This window comes from Mixophyes fleayi, chromosome 4 (assembly GCF_038048845.1).
Source record: "Mixophyes fleayi isolate aMixFle1 chromosome 4, aMixFle1.hap1, whole genome shotgun sequence".
Lineage (NCBI taxonomy): Eukaryota > Metazoa > Chordata > Amphibia > Anura > Limnodynastidae > Mixophyes > Mixophyes fleayi.
Genome location: NC_134405.1, coordinates 82,673,230 through 82,696,252, shown reverse-complemented (window position 1 = coordinate 82,696,252; position 23,023 = coordinate 82,673,230). Strand labels below are relative to the sequence as shown.

The following is a 23,023-nucleotide window of genomic DNA, read 5'->3' as shown; positions in this document are numbered from 1 at the left end:
ATTAGAATTTCTGCTGGCAGTCACACAAGTTTAATTACCTGGGTGTCCACCTGACAAACTTACCATCCGCATTTTACTGCCAATTTTCCACTCTTAAGGGAGACTATTAAGAGGAATCTCAAACTGCGCATCCCCTGGGCTAGGCTGCATAATACTGCTAAAATTAATGTCTTCCCAAGGTTCTAGTTTTCCAGACTCTTCCGGATTCACTTCCTGTCTAACTGAGAAAGCGCCAACAAAAAATATTTCTAGGTTTGTTAGATCAGGTTGGCGACTCCGGGTTCTCTTGCGGTTGTCAGGCGCCGTCTCTGCACTGACACTTGATGCAGGAGACTGACACCTGCACCTTCTCGTCAGCCGCGCCCCTTTGACTAGCAGCGGGACGCTTATTGTTCCTTGCACGCAATGCATGCGCATGCTCTGTTCAGACGCATACCGTTTCTAAGCAGTGGGACGCTATCTCCGGTCAGCATGTCTGACCGCCAAATCATCACCCAATCAGGATGCACCTTATGGTTTATAGAGCACCCTCTGACACGTTGGGTGGCAGAGTACTGGTTCACTCCTGCTCTAGCGCTTCCTGAATTTCTGATCCAGTGTTCTTCAGTTCTGATTCGGCTTCCTGTTACTATTCTCCTGTGTTTCGTTTTGGTACCTCGCTGCCCGGCTGGTTTGATTATTTGGCTTGACCTGATTTCTCTCTGGAACCTCCCTGTGTACTGCAATGCTTGTTTGGCTTTGACTTGGACTGCCTGACTACACCTGTCTACTACTGTCACTACACCGGAGACTTCCATATAATATCCAGAAGTATTAGTCACCCAACTTACTCAGGCGTCCTAATTGATGTGCATGCAAATTTGAAACTAGGGCTTGCCTTTGATAAAGCCAATTAGCGAAACGCGCGTTAGGCGTTTCTGTGTTGTGCTGCTTTGTCAATCTGTTACAATATCTACACCTCAGTGCTTTTTAAATTCAGTACTGTTTTCAGTTAGGGGCAACAACGCTATTACATATTCCTTACCAAGCTTTAGATTGTCTATGCACACAATATGCGGGTCACAAAAGCTGCATAATTGAATCCCTCACAGGGAACTGTGTTACACTATCAGTTCTTATTACATCAAGCAGAACCACCTATAGAGGCTATATTATAGGGCTTTTATAGGGAATCCCGTGCTAGACAGGCAATCTCTCCATACATATAGCAGTACTATCCACAGAGGCTGTATAATAGGGTCCTCTACAGGGAATCCAGTTGCCAATATAACAATTAGTTTCAATTCTACAAAGTATAGCATTCTATAGTGGGTTTTGCTGACTCTTCAAACCACGTTCATGGTATATTAATCACCCACTATTATAAAGGTGTTATTTAGGATTTTATAATCCCTCTAATATAGGCTCCATGTAACACATCACACTATACTCATTTGTGCTATATGAATAGCTTATTCAACTCCATTTAGAGTATACATTTACATTACAGTGTGCTAATATTGACACATTCTTAATAAGGTTATAATTGTATTAACACTCAATTTTCCCCCTAGGCATTTTCTATTATGCCACTGATAGGTCTAGATAACAGTTATGTTGACTAAAATATTAAGGGTATTTTACCCATACTAGATATGTTAGACAGCCACACAGTTTAGCAGTTAATACTGCTTCTTAACAGTATTTTCATTTTTGGTTACTATCAGTCACTTACATCTTTTAATATTTTCGCTAATTTTGTGTATTATCATGAATCCCGGATATTAAATGGGATACTTAGTATTTTTAATGTATATCAATAAAAGTTATGCTCCTTTTAATAAATAAAGAAAATTTTTTTCGTTTTGATTGCTCATATTACCAATATAACCCCTAGAGTGCCCCTCTATACATACTCTCTTCTGCTTCTTGTTCTAGTTTGAAATTTGAAACTATGGATGGACCTTGAAGTAGACTTTCTTGGCCTTCACTTCCCATTTTGGGTTGCATCCAAACAGACCACTTCTTGCACAGCTCTCCTCACTCTCAGGTTTACTCTGTCCATCTGGTACCACTGTTACGGTGTCTACAAATTGTTTTAGGAAAAAACAAAACAAAAACAAAAAACACCAAGTATTCCCTCCTGGCAACAAATTTAAGGTGTTTGTGGACCGGATGAGAAACATTAAATTTCTCTGCGATATCACCCCTATGCACATGAGTTCCGTGAACGCAAAGACCATTTCAGCATTCAATACCATAGGTTCTTTCAATCTCCTCAAGCTTAAACATCCTCACCACCCACAGACAGTTGCCTGCAGCAGGGTGCAGTACTCCCCCATCCCAGAAATCTTGCCTTACCAGGTCCAGCTCGAAACTGCTCATATCTTTCTATAGCCTATTTTTAATAATTAACCTATGTTGGACCCACACAAACTTAAGTGGGAGGACGACAACGGGGGAAACCTCTGACCCTGAGAAATGGGACCAGATCAGGGAAAACACGGTTAAGAGCTCCATTAGTGCTTGAATGAAAGAAAATGCTTACAAACTGTTTAGATGGTACATGGTACCTTCCCATCTCTGTGCAATTTTTCTGAGAGCATCAGAACGCTGTTGGAGTTGTGGCTCTGAGGGCACGCTGGGCCACATATAGTAGTCTTCTACTAAATCAAGGTGTGCTTCATTCCAGTAATCCTTGACTGTACATGTCACTATTTTTCCTTCCTATACAACATTTACTCTACTACCTAGAGTTCTCCCAGACATCCGCAAACAAATACCTAATCCATCACATTCTAAATGCGGCAATTGTTGTTCAGCAGCTCAATGGAAAAAAGCAGAAACCCCTTCTAGCACAGCTCTAGCAAACAATTTGGCAAACCCATCGTCTTTATGACAATTGTAATTCATGAACCCCTCAATAAATATCATGGCATTCTGTCTTCATGCAATGATCGAAAGGGTCAGACATAATTAGTTTGCTTCCCCTCAGCTGTTATCCAGCCTTCAACATATACCGCGCAGTGCTATGCTTCCCCTCTTGCTTGTAGTGCAAACCCCCCTCTACACATTCAGATATTATATTCTCTAATGCATTGGCCTCCTCTCCATTTATTCCCTTTTGCACTAGTATCCCATTCTGACTGGTTAAAATTGCATTTTTGTTACTTTGAGTCATAATTCTGATGTACCACCCTAACCCTACTTCTCTACTTTGTTACTCATCCCGGTTATACTAAAAAAATTAAAAATTGTTAAGATATTTACAAAAAAAGAAAATAAAGTGCCAGATAAGTACAAAGATTCAGTTAATGACCTTCCATTCCTAATAAAATCATTTCTCTAATCATTACTCTACTGCTTTGTATTAATTAGCAAGGGCATTTTTAGTACATCTTCTATGCCACCAGTCAATTTACAATTGTACACAGTGCTGTAAAACTACATACACTTTGTTCCAGATTATGAGGTTTGAAAATGGACATCACCAAACTTTTAAACTGCTGAGCGCATTTAGGTTTGCTGTGGAGTACTCCAAAACCTCTTATTGCAATTAGCATTCCTGTTTTTGAGCAGAGGAGTGGTTTACTTCTAGCCATTCACATATTGGTAACAATTGGCTCCTCTCTGAAAATAGCAACAGGTAGTGGACAAAATATTGGAAATAACTGGGTAAACGAGGTATCCATTTGCTTAGAAAGCAAAATCTTTCATACAAGTATGGCTCAAACATTCAGTAAGAAGACACCCCAGCATGGTCAGGTTCATAAATAAAATAGACTGTCCTGGTTGCCTAGAGTTAAGGCCAGCAAGGCTGGAAGAGGAGACTTTAAAAGAGGACATTATTGGGACACATTTGGCAGGATCACTTCTGTTGACTGTTAATCAAAAGGAAAAACCAGTGGTGGACGTGCATATGTCAGGTTAATGATCTGTGCATTAATTCTAAGGTGAAACAGAAAAATCAATGTGATGTTAAATACTTTTGTGTCAAAAAAGACAAAAGTATTATAGGAGTGATACCTTTATTGGCTAACCCCAAAAATTATTATTATATTTGCTAGCTTTCAGAGCACAGAAGCCCCTTCATCAGGCAACTTTACAAAAAACAAAGGTGAAACAGGAAAGCAAGTTCTGTGTGTCCTGCAAGCTGACAGGTTTGTCAAGAAAAGTCCAAGAAGAACTCCAGAGCAGGATATAGTCAGTCTACAGTTCATAAACCATTCATGTCTGGCGGCAATGCATGTTTGCAAGTTCAGGGGTGCAAACAGTAAAGGTAATGGACTACAAAGCAGTAGAGTAAGATGATCTAGCCAGATGAATTATCCTTCACCATGTGTAAAAAAACAAACTCTTGAGTGCCCATTTGGCACCAACTCTAGTACTCAATGCTCATTTAAAACTGTGAACGACTGCAGTGGTTCCATAATGTTGTGAGCAACATTTAACTGGCATTGCTTGGGTGTAGTCATTCTCTTATGGTCAATGCCAACCGCAAGTAAATGTTACCGAGTGATTATCTACAACCACGTTGCAGCATTACTTTTTTTTTTTTTTTTATAACTCAAAATTTATTGAATTCACATGGGTGACAGCAAACAATCCAGAAGATAGCAGGAAGGAGAAACAAGCACTGTCACAAAGCATATCTGTAATTGCTGTGCATAAAAAAAACATAATACATGAATGAAAAAAATTGTATTGGCACAAGCAATATCTATATTATTAGAAAGGTAGTGGGAAAGTGGGAGGTAGTGGGAAAGTGGGCTGGAGGGGGAGGGGCTGGGGTCGTCTGCCATTGTAAGACAAGGCCGGGAAGAATCCCAGATATCAGGGAGCATAGCTTAGCCTACAGGGATATTATAAACAGAAGTGTCCGGTATGGACTAGGCCATTTATGGGAGGACGAGTGTTGGGGGTATACTTGGTGCAACCAAGGGGCCCAGATTTGGTAGAAGCAGCATTACTTTTTTACTTTCCATAGAGCTCAACTTTTTGAGAAGGGACATTGTTGTTGTCCATATGTTAGTCTTTTCAGTCACTAGATTCTGCCCCAATGGAAAATGTATGGGATATTCTGGAATGAGCAGAGGTTTTTATCACTTTTAACCAGGTGCCCATTGAGTGACTGTAGAAGAACGTTGCTGCACCCCTCCAGCACAATTATACACATTGGCAGACTCAATGCAATGGCACATACAACCTGCACATGGCTGTACAACACCCTATTAAGTCACTTCCCGCTAGAGTACCAGTTGTAGAAAATGGAAATAGTTTTGTGTTATTGTCTCTCTAGATAAATGCATACAGCTACAGAGGAGCGTTGTTGCCGGCTGTTTTTACAAAGGTGTAAAGTACCAATGGAAACATCTTCCAGCTCTGCTTTTGCTTTACCGTTCCACTCTATTTTTAAATTCCGTATTCCGCATTTGGGGCAACTTATTTCTGTCTGCTCTGTGGCTGATGTTTAAGAAGGAAAAAGTTTGGGAAGAAATAAAATAGGGTGATTTCTATGCAGAACACACAAGGTTAAATGTTACTAGAGAACCTTGCACCCAAGTGATTCTGTGAACACACTAAAATTCCACTTATATCTACTTGTATCACTGAAATAATAGTTACATCAAAAAGTATCACTTATGTTTGTTTTTTTTAGGTTTGATTTTTAACAATACCATTAATGCACCCTAAACGCTTCAGTAGGAAAAGAAAAAGGATATTAAATGTAATTTGCACACATCAGTAAGTAATTCAGAACCACTTATGGAGTATAACCAGCCCTCCAGCAACCCACACATTGAAATAGTTCCACATCACATTAACACACACGATAACTGATATGCTAGGTGCACAATATTGCATTCCCCAGCACTCACCTAGGTCTTCTGTCTGATGCTCCAACGCACATGTGTTGAGCTGGCACGCTTCTCCACTTCTTGGCCAACACCACCATAGCATCGGCATCCACCAAGCCAAAACCATAGAGATGGCTGACTGAAAAGAATAAAAGTCTGACAAATTCTGGTCTTTGGCTCTATACAATTACAGCCCTGGTGTTATCAAGCATTAAAGACAAACAAGGATAGGAATTTACAGTCCCTTAAGTGTGCTCTAGAATGGTTGCGCTGTTATGAAACAATTTAAGAGGCACATAAGTACAATGGCTTCATGACAGATTGTTTTCAATATGTGAAACCTGTAGCAGCCCTAGAAAAGTGCAGTGTTTGAATTTTCAAGTAACTGAAGCTCAATGAGCTCTATCTGACCTGCTCAGAGGCCACACATTGAGTTCTTTGGAAGCACTAATGTTTTATCAGCTGAAGCCTGTGTAACATGAACACAGGTTCACAGTTGAGCTTTATGCTAAATATCCTCTCTAAAAGAAACTGGATCAAGTTTCACCCAATTGGGTCATAACAAAAGGAGTGCAAAGAAAATAATGCAGAAAAAGGAGCCAACTTATCTATGGACAGAACACAGAATGAAATGAGGAGTGCGCGCAACAATTCTAAAAATCAACTTTTGGTTTCCCTGACCTTTGCGCCCAGCTCCATTTGTTCTCCAGTCGAGGGCCCGGAGGTGGACAGAACGGGAGGTCTTCACCAGGAGATGCTGTACATCTCTCCAATTAAGCATTGGACTAAACAAGAAAGCCAAAGTCAGTCCTGATCTGGGAGGTACAATTTACATTTACTGCCACTAGACACTTAAAGTTACAAAACAAACGTTAACAAGCATAGAACTATTTCTGCACCTCTCATTCAGAGTCAAACTTGCTATGCTCTGAAATGTCACATTATAAAATAGCAGTACATAGTAATGATTAGAAGATTTACTTATCCCCGAGAGAGAGAGAAGGTGCACATGGCATTTTTAAGCTCTGCTTTGCGTTACTTTCCCCCTATTGCAGCAGCTTGAAGTGATGTGAAATATTGTCTATATTCAGTGTTAGACCAAAAATAGAACACTGCAGACATGACCTAGTATACATTTAAAAAGAAAGTTGAATTAATGTGTGGCACGCAAGGAGTAATCATCCCCATCTTTACATCAGTCCAAGCCGAAAAGCCAAAAAACAAACCAAGCATATGCACCCTAAAAAGATTATTAAATCACTTTAAAAGAAATTAAGTCTACAAAAGGCATATTACACATTCTGTAAATTTGCATTAGAAAAGAAAGCTAAAATAAAATAGAGCGCAAACATTTAACGTGGGAAAGTCTGCTCATTATAAGGGATTCTGTATATTATGCGGCTTTACACAATACAAAAGCACCTCTGCTGCACTAGAGTTATCGGCAGTGGTCTTGTATGCTGTGAGGTCATGGGGTAAAGACCTTCACTGCAGCAATGGACTCTAATTTACTCAAACACACACACAGGACATCACACGAAGTACGCAGGTGTATACTTTGCAGAATTTGCAGCAGCCTAAACAGCCTCTAGAACCTCCAACTTACTTTGCCTCCAGTGCCAAAGCAATAACACCAGCCACCATAGGAGCAGACACTGAAGTCCCGGTGTGATCATCTGTACATCTCTGTCTGAGATCCGTGGTGACCTAATAAATAGAAATTGTTCCAATTCATCACCATGGTGCAACAGTTAACATAAATGCAGCTATTTAAAAACCAACTTATTCTACCCTTTGTTATGCATCCCTTTACTGAGCTTTGTTAAACTAGAAACTAAGAGTCCGCTAATCAGTGGTAGTGCAATAGTGATATACAAGCATCCCTAAGGAAATGTAACAGAATTCAATGTTCAAAGAAGAATATCTCTGCAAAAAAAGCACAGAGAATACCTCTGGCAAGTGGTTCAGAGGTTTTCTTCCTTTTCTTTTCTTTTTTTTTAAATATGAAAATAAAAAAACTCATGAAAATAACTTAAGGTTACCCACTTACAGAAGACGCAGGCATTCTGCTTTCTTAGCAATAGGCTTCCTATCAAACACAGGTCATTTGATCACACTTCTGATATTTGTGGTACATATTCAACATTAAATGGTCGCCCACAAACATACATATAGCCTCAGCCTTCTCTAGAACATAAATGGGATTCAATTAAGATAAATGAAGGACAATGGTTGCCAGCAGCTAAATGTTTGAAGATTTCTACAATGACTTTAACCTTTCATGTCTCTACCTTCTACTGTCTCTCCTCACTGTAGCTGTAACCACACCACTGGTAGCTGCACAGAAATGACAGTCGCCAATGTCTGCTTTATTATTGGTGGCTGATAATGCTGCTGCCTTACAACAGTCAATAACCAAGTTATACGTAATACAGATACCTTTACTATTGAGAGAGAATGTTACCCTGTTTGCAGTCAAATTTACATTGATATTTTTTTCTCTTTATCTTCCCCTCTCCCATCCCACTGAGCAGATTGGATTATCTGGTAGCATTTCACGAGATATAGTTAGCACCAGAAAATGTCCCCCTTACCATACAAGAAATGTCAGATTCAGGAAAATGAGAAGCTTGAGGGCTACAATAGGGTCCCATTAGTTCACCAGAATATGAATACATGAAATCAAGGATACAGAAATTCACAGCTTTCCAATGGCGTAGCCAACGCCATGTGTGAGCAGGTCACCATCAGAAATTTATGTTTCAGCCCTGGTATTGTTGCAAAAATGCGAGAGAGCGTTCATCTCAGTTAAATCCAAGCTGGCATCTTTGTGGCAATACTACCATACAAATTGCCAAGAACTGCCAAGCCATGTGAGACCCTAAGGATTGTGGACCCTGGCATGTACACGAGTATGCAGAATCTTAATGTTCTAACATACATACAATATATATATATATATATATAGGTGTAGGTGTGTACACATGAATCTGCATGCTCATCTGGACTTTCAGTCATTGATAAATTCGTTAGACATCTCATCTGAAGTAAAATGCAAAGGTAGGTGTCCAGACTACATTCACAAGAGTCCAAGTAGCTGCCTACACTGTGCTCAGCTTACAGGTACACAGAAGATATAGCACTAGAGCACTCTAGCATTCTGAACATCTAGATACCGAATGATGCTCAACAAGCATCATGGGTAATTTGGTTAGCAGCAGCCAACATTACCCATCTGTGGCTAATACAAATACTAATGCTGCACCTGTTCATGTAGCAATGCAGACTGAGACCTAAAAAGTCATGCATCTTTTATAATTGAAGTGGAAGCCCTAAGTATTTTTCTGAAGCTGAAACCTTGCAGCCCATGAAATTTGGACTTCAGAGAGAGACATATAACACATTTCAAAGGAGTTTACAAAACAGCGCTCTTGTTTCATTAAAGATTTATAAGGCTGTTCAGGTTATTTCGGAACTCATGCTGAGGCTTTTCTCTCAGGGCGAAGTTGTGCCTTATAATATATACTGGATTAAGTTGCATATTAAGCACGCAATTACAGCACATGTCTGACAGTAAAATCCTTCAACTATTTGCTACTTTGCCTTCCCTCTAAAACCATTAAGTCTGATCGTTTGCAACACTGAGAAAAGAAAAACATTAAATGGCTGAACGCTTTCTACTCCTCAATACTTTATCGAAATGTCTACCCTTTAAATGTGCTTCATATAATTTATATTGCTTCATAAATACAGCCCACGCAGAACTGAGGTCTGAACCTAAAATACCAGGTACATTAATTATCACAAGTTCTCCGCATCCTTCCAGCCAATTAGCGAAGCATAGTCTGGAGAAGTTGTCCTTTAATATTTAAAATTCAAATATCTGACACTGGAATTAATACACTACAGAGATTGTGAAAAGGTAATTGGATGTCGGGTCTGGTATAAGCATATGGAATAGTAGATAGAGAAGTCATCCAGTGGTAAAAATGAAAAAGACAAGAACATTCTCCACTTGTTTAATGTCACCACCTGTTATGTCTCTGCCTCATCACAGCAAAATACTAGGAATAAACCTCAGAGCACAGCATGAAATGGGAACTGTAAGCACTGTATTAATATTGGACAAGGCAAAGAATAGCTGCTCTGCAACCCCATATGTGCTTTTTTATTTCATGCAAATATAAAGGTATTGGGGTCCATAAATGGTGCCACTGATCAGGCTGTGAATAGAGGGAGATATGGGTGGAAGAATCTGGAGATATTTTCGAAATTCTAAATAAGACTTATACTGGGCTGTGATTACATCTTGGGGAAGGGAGTAGACAAGTGGCACTTGTACATATATGTAGCCCCCAGTTCTGCATTAAATATGCTTATACGCTACACCAGGTAGGGTGATTTTAGGGGTATCTGTGCCAGCTGTCGAAGTCAAATAATTGGATGAAGTAGGCTATTAATATTGGTTTACCGTGTGATTACGATTAGTATGTATGGTTAATAACGCAATCGCACAGGTAAACCACACTTACAAATAGTACACCTTTATTAAAGTTCCAATCCACATTAATTTATTAACAAATGTATTAGAGATTTATACGATAATACTACAGTAAAGGTAATTATGGTTCAGGTCCTCAGAAATGTATGGAGTTTCATCTCATTAATTTATATTTTACCAGCAAATCCGATGTCAACAGAGTAGCGATTGCACATAGAGATCGCAAGTTGAATAGAATGAGATGAATACTCAAAAGCACTTTGTTTATGGGTCAGTTTAAACTGTATTTTCGGCGGGAAGACAAGTAGGCAACAGTTGGAGTAAGTTGCCCCCTCCTTTGGAGAGAGATCAAACTGACTTATGACCTGCAGACAACTGGAACATCGTTAACCCTGGACCAATTAAGAACTTTCTTAGTGTCATCTGTGTATATTTGTGACATCACTTTTTTTTTTGTCAACCCAAATTGTATATAAACAAGCCCCTGGCCCAGTATGAAATCTCTGACTGCAGACTACAAGACTGAAGCTGTTCCTGGATTAAGGGGTGCATGTGTAATGTATTCTGTTATACTTTCCTGTATTTGGTTATACCTTCTCGATGCATCATCACGGTTTGATGGAATCCTGCTATCTTATGCTATTAAATCTCTGTGCGTTGGAACCACACTAATCGCATTTGACAACATTTATTGGTAGCAACAATATGAACATAACACAGCATTAACTCAGAATGACAATGTCACCACTGATCGGTACTGAGCATGGTATTAGGATTGAGTGACCCATCTACCGTGTGCCTAGAAACAAGGTAACTGAAGAGAAGCTCCGCGCTTCTCATAAGGAAACAAAATTTGCCAAGCTGATGACATTTCTCAAATCACTAAAGTACCGGTGAGCAGTTGCCATAACAACCACTGTCAGCATAATGGTGTTATTCTGCCATGCTGGATCCACCTCATAAGGTAAACCTCTGAAAAACGGCAAATAGCTTGCTAATGTAATGTACTCGATAGCTTGTTTGACAGTAGAAGGAAAAATGGGGCTTATGAGAATGGGAGACAAAACCAACTCAAACAGCAGGACTCGTATGACACATTGCTGCAGTGTTACTGATGAGCCCTCTAGCACTGATATGAACCCTAACTCATACTGGGGTCAAGGTCACTATTTTATGCTCTTTCTGAAAAATGCTATTCTACGATTACAGTCTTTAAAGAATATTTTCTACTAGATGCTAGAAGCCTTACCCATAGCAAGGTAAAATTCTATATTCACGCAAAAAGAATGCAATTGATAACCAGTGTGGACAAGCTGGAAAGATGAGTCTTTTCAGATATCTTAAGGGACTAGGGTCCGTTCACATCTGTTATTTCATAAAAACACAGCTTCCTATATGTTCAGTGGGGATAAGTTTACACAAAGCATGAAGGGTCCTCAACGATCACTTTTACTCCTTCCCACCACCTTCACCTCTGAACAAGTGAAGTACATCTTACCTATAGTTGGTAAGAGTAGTGGTGGGAATTTTTAGCATACATGCAGGTAATGGACAAATAAATTTAACCAATATAAAGTAACTTAAATAACTTAAATATATTTGTTTATAACTCCAATACATAAGTCATAGAAAAAAAAAAAAAAAAAGCTTTAAAATTGGTCTCTTGCTCCTTTAACACATTACAATAGTAAGATCGCATTAGAGGACCTAGCTGCCAGCTCTCCCAGAACTAAAGTGTACAATGTTTCCTAATAGATTTAAGTTACCATTTTACCACTCCACTTATTTGACTCCCCAAATATACAAAATGCCTGATGTTTGAAATTCAGTCTTACCAATGTGTCCTATTTTATAAATAAAAAAATGTAAAGTAGAATGTTACTTAAAATAAAAAAAAACATTAACCATGGGTAAGAACCTCGTCTATGTTGAAGACTTCTAATTGCATAGGTTGATTGTCCCCGGACATGCTGCATATATTTTCATTAGTAATATCACTGTAATTTGTGCCTCTCCTACTCCCACCCCCCCCCCCCCATCCCTGATTCATCTCCCTCTCCCCCACTAGTAGAAAACAAAAAGGGGAGACATCTTGTTTACTCATATCCTTATGATCAATATGATTTTTGTATTTCTCGTGCTGTTTACACTTTAGAGTTTTAAAAATAAATAAATAATGTTAACGGCATAACTTACTATCTTTCTCTCGTAGAAGGCACCACTGCTGTATGTTGTGGCAAGCGTAGACGCACACTCTTCCAAATACCAAGGCTTGTAACCATTTTCTGTTGTGCTACTGATGGAGATGGTATAGATGCTGTTGGTATATCCATCGCAGGAACAGTAGTCCGCCTCTCGTCCACCATTCCCAGACGCCCAGACAAAGATGGAACCTAGTCCTTTACGACCCTACGAGCCAATACATTAAACAAAAACACAGGATTACTTCACCTCAGCTCCAATTTAAAAAGCAATCACTTAGACTTCCAACCACTAAAGTGCAATGGTGGCCCTACTTCTAGTGAAGGCAGCCATTTTGTGGGATCTTTTTATCCACAGGACTGCAGCCTATCAGCTCATAGGAACTTTCATGCATCATTGGTCATAGGGAACAGATAGGTTACAGTCTCCACAACAGAGCCAATCGTTTCAAGATTTCCTAATGAGCCGATAGGCAGCGGACTCACAAAATGACAGCATCCACTATTCGGAATCTAACATCTGATTGCAAAGGTGTGGGTGACATAGCCTGGGATTCAAGGTACCACCCCCTAAGCTTAACTGACTATATTTAACAGGAACTAAGGTTCCCGTAGGTTCAGTGCACAAGAGTTTGCAGTTCAAGTTGAGGTCCCTTTAAATTATACCAGATAGTCTCTTATCAAGTACTGAGATGATACAAAATCCTTTTCCACTGTGGTGAGACAAATGCAACTGTGAAATTCCAAGAAGAAGTGAATGAACAGTCAATACAAGAAACTGGTGCAGAAGTAAACTTGAGCTGTCAGGGAATCAAGTAGCTAGGAAGCCAGGGGCAAGTGATTAATGTCTACCACAGAGGTGCCCTAGCATAACAGCAAAGAGTGAAGCCTATTGCAGAGCAAAGGTTGTTGAGACAGATTTGTAGAGTAGAGGTGGAGATACAGTGACAGCATTAATGGAGGTGTCAGATTATGTGCCCACCAGTCTACTACTGCCATTGTGTATCACTGAACTCTGGAGGAAAGATCAGAGGTATAAGAAAGCTGTACATTGCATTGTCAATCATTGGATGCCAATTACTTTTAACACATGTGTACACACTGGGATATTTATGTGTGTCTGCATATTCACCAACTTATTACTGCATGTGCAAGGGTACCTGTTCACTTTAAACCAAAAAACAGCCCGAGATGAAGGGAGGTAGGCACCAGGGCGCTGCTCCTAAACCACTATGCCAAAGTTCAAAGGTTTGACAAAATTACCCTTGCATACTTTCTAGTAACAAAATATATTAAGTCATAATGTGCATTTGTTCAAAGGTGTGATGTTTAGTATTGCCCTGTGCCTGACTAACGTGTTGTATTTAAAAACCCTCTTCCACAGAATGTCAACACATGTAAAATGGATCTTTTAGTAATGCTCTCCAAACTATCATTACAGCCCTCCCCCCCCCCCAACACAAATAAGGGAGGGGCAGATTGATGTTCTGATGCTTGGTGGCTTTCAGCCAGCACAGTCCTGACAGAGCTGGACGAATACCAGCATCGCACAGCTGCAACTGAAGTCTTCATAGACAGCAGAAAGGATAGGGAATATTCTCATGGCTTCTCTAGTAAGTCAATAACCAGCCTGGTCACCTCCCCTTCGTGTCTTATCAAAACACTACAGTATGTGACAAACGTGTCAGCTGGTGCCACACCCGTACCATATGGACCCATGTAATGGAAAATTATATGATGTAATAAAACATAACAGCAAAAAAAGCCAATTAGCTAAACCTTTTTTCCATGCACCAATAGGATAATATAATTGCTCAATAAATTACACACAAACTTCAGAATTCACCTTAGTGCACTTTAGAAAATCAAACAAGATTCTGTTTTACAACAGCAATGGAGATGAACTCATAGGATATTATGGCAGAAAATAAGCTATGGGTCCACCTAGACTGCCCTGTGTGTGTTTTTTAGGGGATTTCTTTTTATGGTAATAATTTGGAAGATTTAAAAGGGAAAGTATAAACCATAAAATACAAGAATGCATACAGAGAGTAAAACCAGCATGGAAATAAAATGCTACAAGATATCCCCAGAATCTTTCTTGCCATGTGTCTGCTGTATCCATGGGATTAATGCCCACCTTGGCCACTCACTTCTGGCATTGTCCATGCATTGAGTTTGGGTCACACTGCAATATCTGGCCAATTGCCCAATATCAGCTTCAATAGTGCAGCATTTGGGGCCTGCATGAAGATTACCTCGTATATGGACTACATTTTTCTGAAAGTTCAGAGCGTTTTCAGTTAGCCCTCTGATTTGTATTGACCCCCAAAATTAAGTCTGAAGCAGTATACCAACCATACCCATAACAAAAAAAGCAAAATTCCTTGCTAGGGTCACTTAAACTTGAATTAAATAAGAGGTTTAATATTATTGAGTGAGGAAAAGCCATTACAAATTCTTAACTCAGCACACCATTGCCTCAACTACAGCTAAAGTCTATCTTGATCACCTTCTTAATGCCCTCCTCAAATGCATTTTTAGCCAGTGGTCCAGGCCCATCTACAGTCTTCCCATCATCATCAGGGCCCCAGCTTGCACTGTAAATGTCAATGTAGTCAGGTCGAATGCCCAGTGACTTTGCTTCAACGACATCGGTTACATCCCCATCTAGCATGCGGATTCCTGAAAGGATGAGAAAATGCATAGTATTCAAGCTTAATTCTGCTGCTGTTGCTGAATCAGCAAATCTCTGCAACCGATTTGTCTTTGCTGAAAAACAAAATAGGAGAGTCTACATGCAAGGACTTTAGTGTCTTTAAACAACGATGCAGTCTGGTGCGTGCAATGATAAGTGAAACACAGGGGGTGGGGGGTTAATGTGTTGGAATTTGTATCATAATGTTTTTCTGTCAAAGCCCAGAACCTCAATTAGATCTGTATCCATAGATCTGGGAAGTTCTCCATCACATAACCAGTAACTACCTGCATACAAATAGCAAGCACCAGTTTAATTAAGGAGTTATTAACGGTTAATTGTACACTCTTCTCCAGGGAAACCTTCCAAAACTACTCCAAATCAACCAGTTATTCCGTGTGCTATTTTACATAACACTTTACAGTCTGCTACAGCTCGACTACATGTAAACAAAATCTGATACCACCACCGTTTTTTCATTCACAAAAACAAATCGTTTAAACAATAAATGTAACCCTGTACATCAAGCTGGTAATAGTTCTCTAAATACAGCAGAAGTATTTAGCTGTGCTCTGGCTGTCAGTAACAATCACATCAAGCAGTGTCACTATGATGATTGACAGTTTCAGTTCAAAACCTCAGTTCATGCACTAATCATCTCCCGCATTGACTATTGCAATTCCCTCCTTACTGATCTTACCCTAAACAGACTAGCACCTCTACAATCTATTTTGCATGCAGCAGCCAGATTGATTCTCCTTGCAAATAGTTATTCCTCTGCTGAATCACGCCGTCTCTCTACACTGCTTGCCTGTTTTTTACGGAATCAAAATTTAAAATACTTTTACTAACCTACAAAGCTGCCCCAACATATCTCCTCACTTGTCTCAAAATATCTCCCAACTCGACAACTCCGTTCTGTACAATATCTGAATCTTTCGAGCTGCACCCACTCTATGGAATACCCTCCCTAACACAATAAGACTTCCTTCTGGCCTATAAACCTTCAAGCGTTCTCTGAAAACCCACCTCTTCAGGCAAGCTTATAATATTCCTCAACCACCTTCTTAATCTCACTAAATTACCACCAGCAACACAAGACAACAAGCCTCTGACAAACATTGTTTTGTGACTGGATCATATAGCATACTAATCCCATTTGGTTTTTTTTGTTTTTACCTTTGCAATCTGGCTGAACCAAAACACAATATGAAGACTTAACCTCATGTACCCCACTCCCATTGTCCCATAGACTGTAAGCTTGAGAGCAGGGCCTTCTTACATTTGTCTGTATTACCCAGTATTGTTTTATTACTGTGTTTGTTTCCAATTGTAAAGCGCTACCGAATTTGCTGCCACTATATAAATTGATGGTGATGATGAATTGAGTGCATCAGTAAGCCTGCTAAAGATACAAGGCGGCACACTCAAACAGCTATTAGTAGAAAACAGTAACATTACAGGAGCCCTTCTAGGATGAATGGTAGCTTGCTCTAGAGGACAGTTCAATACAAGGATTTTAAGCAAAACTGGTACAAAGAAGATTGGGGCAACAGCAACAAACTTTCTGTATCTATACATATGTTTTTTATGGCTCCTGGTAAACGAGGAGTTATGTGCCCTTATGTTCCCCTATCACACAAACCATCAAATACTGACTGAACAGGATAAAGTGATTGGCATAGACCATGAGGATGGATACAAGTTTACAGAAGAGAATACAGAGACTTAATTATGTACACAAATGTTTTGGACCTGTGCTAAAACTGCAGAGTTATATTAGGTGGCATTAACTTTTAGGAGTAAAACTATTTCCCTGCGATGTTACATCCTCCAGCCGCTTTGACTGGTATTATCACATCCCAACTTTCATCAATCACCTGAGGCTTTATCACCAATGACATAATAACACTGTAAACTTTACACAGACAAGTTCTATATACACTTGCACTAACTCACAGTACCAATTCTTCCAGAGGATGCATCACATTTCTGACCGAAAATTAAAGGTCGCTAAATACTAACTACAAAGTCTAAAACAGTTTTTTTTATGTTAAAATAAGAAAACTTCTTTAAAATAAACAAGGTGATATAGGGGGAAAGTTGAAAGGTACATATTTCAAGGTACCCGATGACGGAACTACTCAGTTGACATACAGAGGTAATGCTTCTATTCAAACTGCCTTACATGAGAACCCATCTATTTATAACCCTCCACATGTTTGAAGGGTATAACCACAAATGCATAGCCGCTCTCAGGACCTAACTGCCAATCTGTTGCGTTATTATATAGGTAATTGTTTTAAAATATAATAGGTAGTGGAAATAGATTGAAGTAGGATAATCTAGACAATAGTGTGTGTATATGTGTGTATATATATATATAGATATATATATATATAGATACACACACACACACACGGATATAGATACACACACACACACACGGATATAGATACACACACACACACACGGATATAGATACACACACACACACACGGATATAGATACACACACACACACACGGATATAGATACACACACACACACACGGATATAGATACACACACACACACACGGATATAGATACACACACACACACACACGGATATAGATACACACACACACACACACGGATATAGATACACACACACACACACACGGATATAGATACACACACACACACACGGATATAGATACACACACACACACACGGATATAGATACACACACACACACACGGATATAGATACACACACACACACACGGATATAGATACACACACACACACACGGATATAGATACACACACACACACACGGATATAGATACACACACACGGATATAGATACACACACACACACACGGATATAGATACACACACACACACACGGATATAGATACACACACACACACACGGATATAGATACACACACACACACACGGATATAGATACACACACACACACACGGATATAGATACACACACACACACGGATATAGAGACGGATATAGAGACGGATATAGAGACGGATATAGAGACGGATATAGAGACGGATATAGAGACGGATATAGAGACGGATATAGAGACGGATATAGAGACGGATATAGAGACGGATATAGAGACGGATATAGAGACGGATATAGAGACGGATATAGAGACGGATATAGATGGATATAGATAGATATAGATATATATAGATATATATAGATAGAACTAGATGTGTTAAAATATAGCTTATATGCGTAAATGTATCAAATAGAGAATTGGTAAATAATAAAGTTTGTCTGATTCACAGTAAATGTAATGTTATTAGAAAATGGTTGTAAGACTACCATAAAACATGGGTGGATGGAATTTACATTTAGTTAGACACAAACTGTAAACAGGAGTTTGTCACTGATTGGGTTTCCAAACAAGATTTGCACATCTAAGTCAATTAGTGATGAAAATACATCATACATTTTAGGACATGCTTCCTGGGGTCAAATTGTTTAGAACACTCTGAAAAATCAGTCAGGCAAGGTTTATATTGTACTTATTTACACAAAAACACCCTTTATGACCCCTTATGTTTTAAGGATAATCTGGAAGATAACTCCAAGGAGACTATTATGGGAAAGTCAAGATTATAGGGAACACATGATGGGAAAATCCCAGGGTAGGGTACGGTATCCTGTTGCTTGGTTAAATCACGACATTATAATATACACTTACCTCAACACCGACGGAGGACATTACCGAACCTAATGCTATGCAACTGCTACACAATCTGAGAATGCTGGTGGTTTAAACTGACGTCACCAATGTTTGACACAGCCTAACCCTATGCCCAACCCTAAACCCTAACATAACTCTTTAAATGTACATGTCGCTGTCTTCGGTGACGTCGTCATAATGAAGCGCCGACATCCGGCATCTTCGGATTTTCCAGAAGTCGCAAAGCAGTTCTTTCGGTAATATCCTCTGTCGGTGTTAAGGTAAGTGTAGAAATCAATTATGTATAAATTAGTAAAGAGCGGATTTTCCATGTCTTTCTTCAGAATCATTAAAACTATAGATATATTTAAACTGCATAAATATATATTTATGTCAGGCTGCAAAGTTGAAGAATCTCCGCATAGTCAATGAGCCAAGATAATATATCTTTGTATATAGTATATTACAGATATATTTCTTGGACGGTAGAATACATATATACACACACACGCATACACAAATACTATTTTCCCTTTAAAAACATATGAGCCAATCACATGCACATATGTAATAAATGTGTATAAATATGTGATTGGACTAAAGTAGTAATTTGGCCCTTTAGTTATGAGCCAACCAATTGTAAGACTGATAATATATTTGCAGACATATGTGAGACAAGATACATCTATATAGATATATTAATACTTATATAGTAAAGAGAATAAATACAAAGATTCCACAACAGTTGGTACTTTTCCCTCTAGTGCCCAGCAATGATCCACTCTGTTGCTCCCAATTAAGCAGGGACTTAAATTACAAGAATTGAATAACAAGTAGCTAACTGGATATAGTCTACAAGTGAATTCCAAGAATTAAAATTCTATCGAATTTATAACAGTGCAATACTGAAAATAAAAATCCAAATTTATTTGATATCTCACTCTTCGCCTTAGTATTGGGTTTGCTCATCTGTAAACTATTATATTTTATACTGAGTAGAGTGTTCTTGCACAGTATAAGCATGACATGCCCATTGCACTAGGACCCAAACATAATACAACCAGCTAAAAATTCTCTGCACATTGTTTCCCAATGACATTTAATACTCTGCTAATATGAGGAGCACTGTTTAGTTAGAACACAAAGGCATTTTACAAAATAGTTCCCAACCTTGATGTAGCAAAGAAAAGCAATTGTATTAATCCAGGATATAAACCACAGGCCAGTGCAGAAATGGGGATGGACAGCCAAACCTGCTATGAACAGTCTTCAAGAACTGCGGACAACTCTGGAAAGCATTTGTACAAAAAAGCAGATCATGTGGTATTTGTTCCATCAATAACAATGTGAACTAGTCTGTAAAGGAATCTCTTTATAATAAAGTATTGTGACAGCAATGCTCAGAGTAGCTATTACAACGGACTGCGAGCAGACAAAAACATTACAGCATTTATCACGCACCTTAAACACTAATGTTTTACATCAGATGCCTTCAGCCACATTCACCTCATGATGAATGCATCTCAAAGGCTTGCTATCAGATCTTTGACCTGTATTGTAAACACGTCTTCTGTACACAGTGACGCACAGAAAAGCTGGATGTACAGACTGTTTCATTTGAGAACGCATCAGTTTGACAAGAGCCGCACATTATTGATAGAAGACACTTCCTTCCACTGTCATACCATTAGATATTGCTTAAGTCTCCTTTACATTATGACCCTGCCTTGTATTCACACCTGGACAGGTTACCGCCTCCTACAAGATCAGTGGTGATCTCCGGAAATACTCTGTGGTGCTATAACCATTCTGATGATCTGTTTGATAAAGGTTGTTCTATCCCCACCTACCTCAAAACTGGGGGTAGGAGGGGGAGACGGACAAATAGGGAATAAAATGGGGGGAAAGTTGCTGTACCCTGAACCTACAATTCATAAGGAGATCTACCCTTTGAAATCTTTGTTAAGGTTAATTTTCTCTTAAACAGGCAAACATACAGTAGTAATAAATGTACTAAGCTATAAAGGGAATGCATCCTGGTGTATCAATTCATATGTATTACAGCTTAAAATACAATTGTCACACAGTTTTCAAAAACTATATTAATAGTACCTCCCAAGAAAAACCTAAATTACCCCTTCACTTCAATCTACAACAATCTGAATATATCTTAAATACTATCCTTCGTCCTTAGCAGATTGGCAAACATTGTACAAGAGGATACATTATTTTCTCAGCTAGCATTGAACATTTAATAAACGGAGTATCATTGCGGTATTAAAATTGCTGTAACTGCATAAAAACTAGAGCTAAGACAGCTATAGAGCTTATGAATTCTAAGCCTGCTAAGTGGGGACTTGTACCAGCCTTCTATGATATTCTTATCATACCCCTTACCTTCAGAAACTCAAGACATGATATCTTGGCAAAATCTTAGGCAATAGTTGGCATACATTCTATATTTCCTGAAGGCTCTACATAGTGCTGGAGAAATTAAGGCAGGGGCATCTTCCAGTTAAAACCATTATGGACATACTACATGTCGCTAATGAACCAATATACCACTATCCGTTTGGACCTGTCTTCTAGCCTACCTCCTCCTAGTAACTATCCCCATAACAAATTAGCCGGCAGTGCTTCCATCTGAGTTGTGCTATCTTTGGGGGTTGCAAACCTTAGCAAGGTCTACAAGAGGTTGGCTTTGTAAACCCTTGACCCGACTTCCTATAAATAGCTGGTCATAACTCACACCCCAGGAGAGGGGGGAAACAAGTAAAAGCATTGCTGAATTGGCAAGTTCACAATGACAATAATCTTAGTAGCACTGTAGCATGGACTGGAAAAGATGTCTAGCTTTCTAGAATGTGGCTGTGTAGCAATAACACGTTAAAAGTCGCAATCGTTGCTTAGATCAGTGACTTGGGCGTTCACTTAAAGAGTGATACTCTCAGTTAAACCTACAGGCACACACCCTGTAATGACTAATGTCTCATACAGGAGACATGGATTAAATTGAAAAACTAGAACCTGATGAATATGAACTCTGAAAATAAACTACGTTATACAGTAGAAGATGAGGTAGCAGCATACAGTGTTTAAAGTCATAACAACTACAATTAAGGTAATTAAAAGTAACAATCAGTGTCTTGTATAGAAGACAAAGAATGTAAACACTTACTTGGAAGAACACAATTCTAATGGGGGTTGAAGTCCCAATAGTAACAATTATGTAGATGGTAGTAATAATTGGTATGAAAACAATAAGGGAAGTAACCCATTTAACAAGAAAAAGCCCAGATAAGTACAAAGGATAAGGAGAGAAGTAGACACGGCAGTGTTGGACAGTTCAAGGCCAAGCCTGTGGTTTAAACAAGTTGCAGTACTGGTGGTTAGCACCATGTATGGTGCAGTGCAGTATATAACTGGTCAATCCCACTCACTGTGGACACTGTCCAGTTCTGGAAACCTGGAGGTCTCTTTAAACACTGGTCTAAGGCCTGGATGGTTCTCCAACGACTCTTCTATATGCTATAATGTAGGAGTGGTATTAGCAAGAGCAGGCACCTGGAACAATTTAAATCCAATAGTACATTCTGCAGACACCTGGAGGTAAATGTATCAAGCTGCAATTTTGAAAATCCTGTGATTTTCTTGGGAGAGTTGAAACATGCCGATGTATTAACCTGAGATTTGATGTCAAAATCGGAGATGGTTTTTTTTAAAAAAAATCGCTGGTTTCCAACTCGTAGCAAATTGCTGTCCTGATTTTTCCCCACTCTAGCTATACAAATCTCCAAATGTATGAAGCTCCGATTTTGCTAACCCGACAGAGTTTCAAATAAAAATCGCCAGATACTGCTTCCGAGATGTGAGATTAGCTACACAGCTTTAAAAGTTTATAAATAGATGGTTTGAAAAATATGTGTTGGTCCCCCTGTCCAAGCACTATTAATACTAGTGCTGCCAGCCTACTCCTGGTTGCGTGAAAATAGGGGTAACTTTGCGTGGGGGTCCCCCGGTTTTCACGTAACCAGCAAAGCAGCCAAGGTGGGCAACACTATAGCAGGGGGACACTCGGCAGGGGTCCCCC

General features: G+C 39.2%; 1 protein-coding gene across 3 annotated transcripts in view; it reads right to left on the bottom strand.

Annotated features, from left to right (window-relative positions):
- Window positions 1-23,023, bottom strand: part of PCSK6 (proprotein convertase subtilisin/kexin type 6) — a 149,360-nt gene that overhangs the window by 50,867 nt on the left and 75,470 nt on the right. For 2 of the 3 annotated variants that reach the window (XR_012691231.1, XM_075207657.1), the window contains exons 7-11: window positions 15,052-15,224; window positions 12,535-12,747; window positions 7,444-7,544; window positions 6,519-6,622; window positions 5,859-5,976 (exon numbers count right to left, since the gene is read on the bottom strand). Coding sequence is in view for 2 of the 3 variants with exons in the window: in XM_075207657.1 (XP_075063758.1) it covers window positions 5,859-5,976; window positions 6,519-6,622; window positions 7,444-7,544; window positions 12,535-12,747; window positions 15,052-15,224 (709 nt within the window). In the remaining variant the exon portion in view is untranslated. The remainder of the gene's footprint in view (window positions 1-5,858; window positions 5,977-6,518; window positions 6,623-7,443; window positions 7,545-12,534; window positions 12,748-15,051; window positions 15,225-23,023) is intronic. The other variant, XM_075207658.1, reaches the window with a different exon arrangement.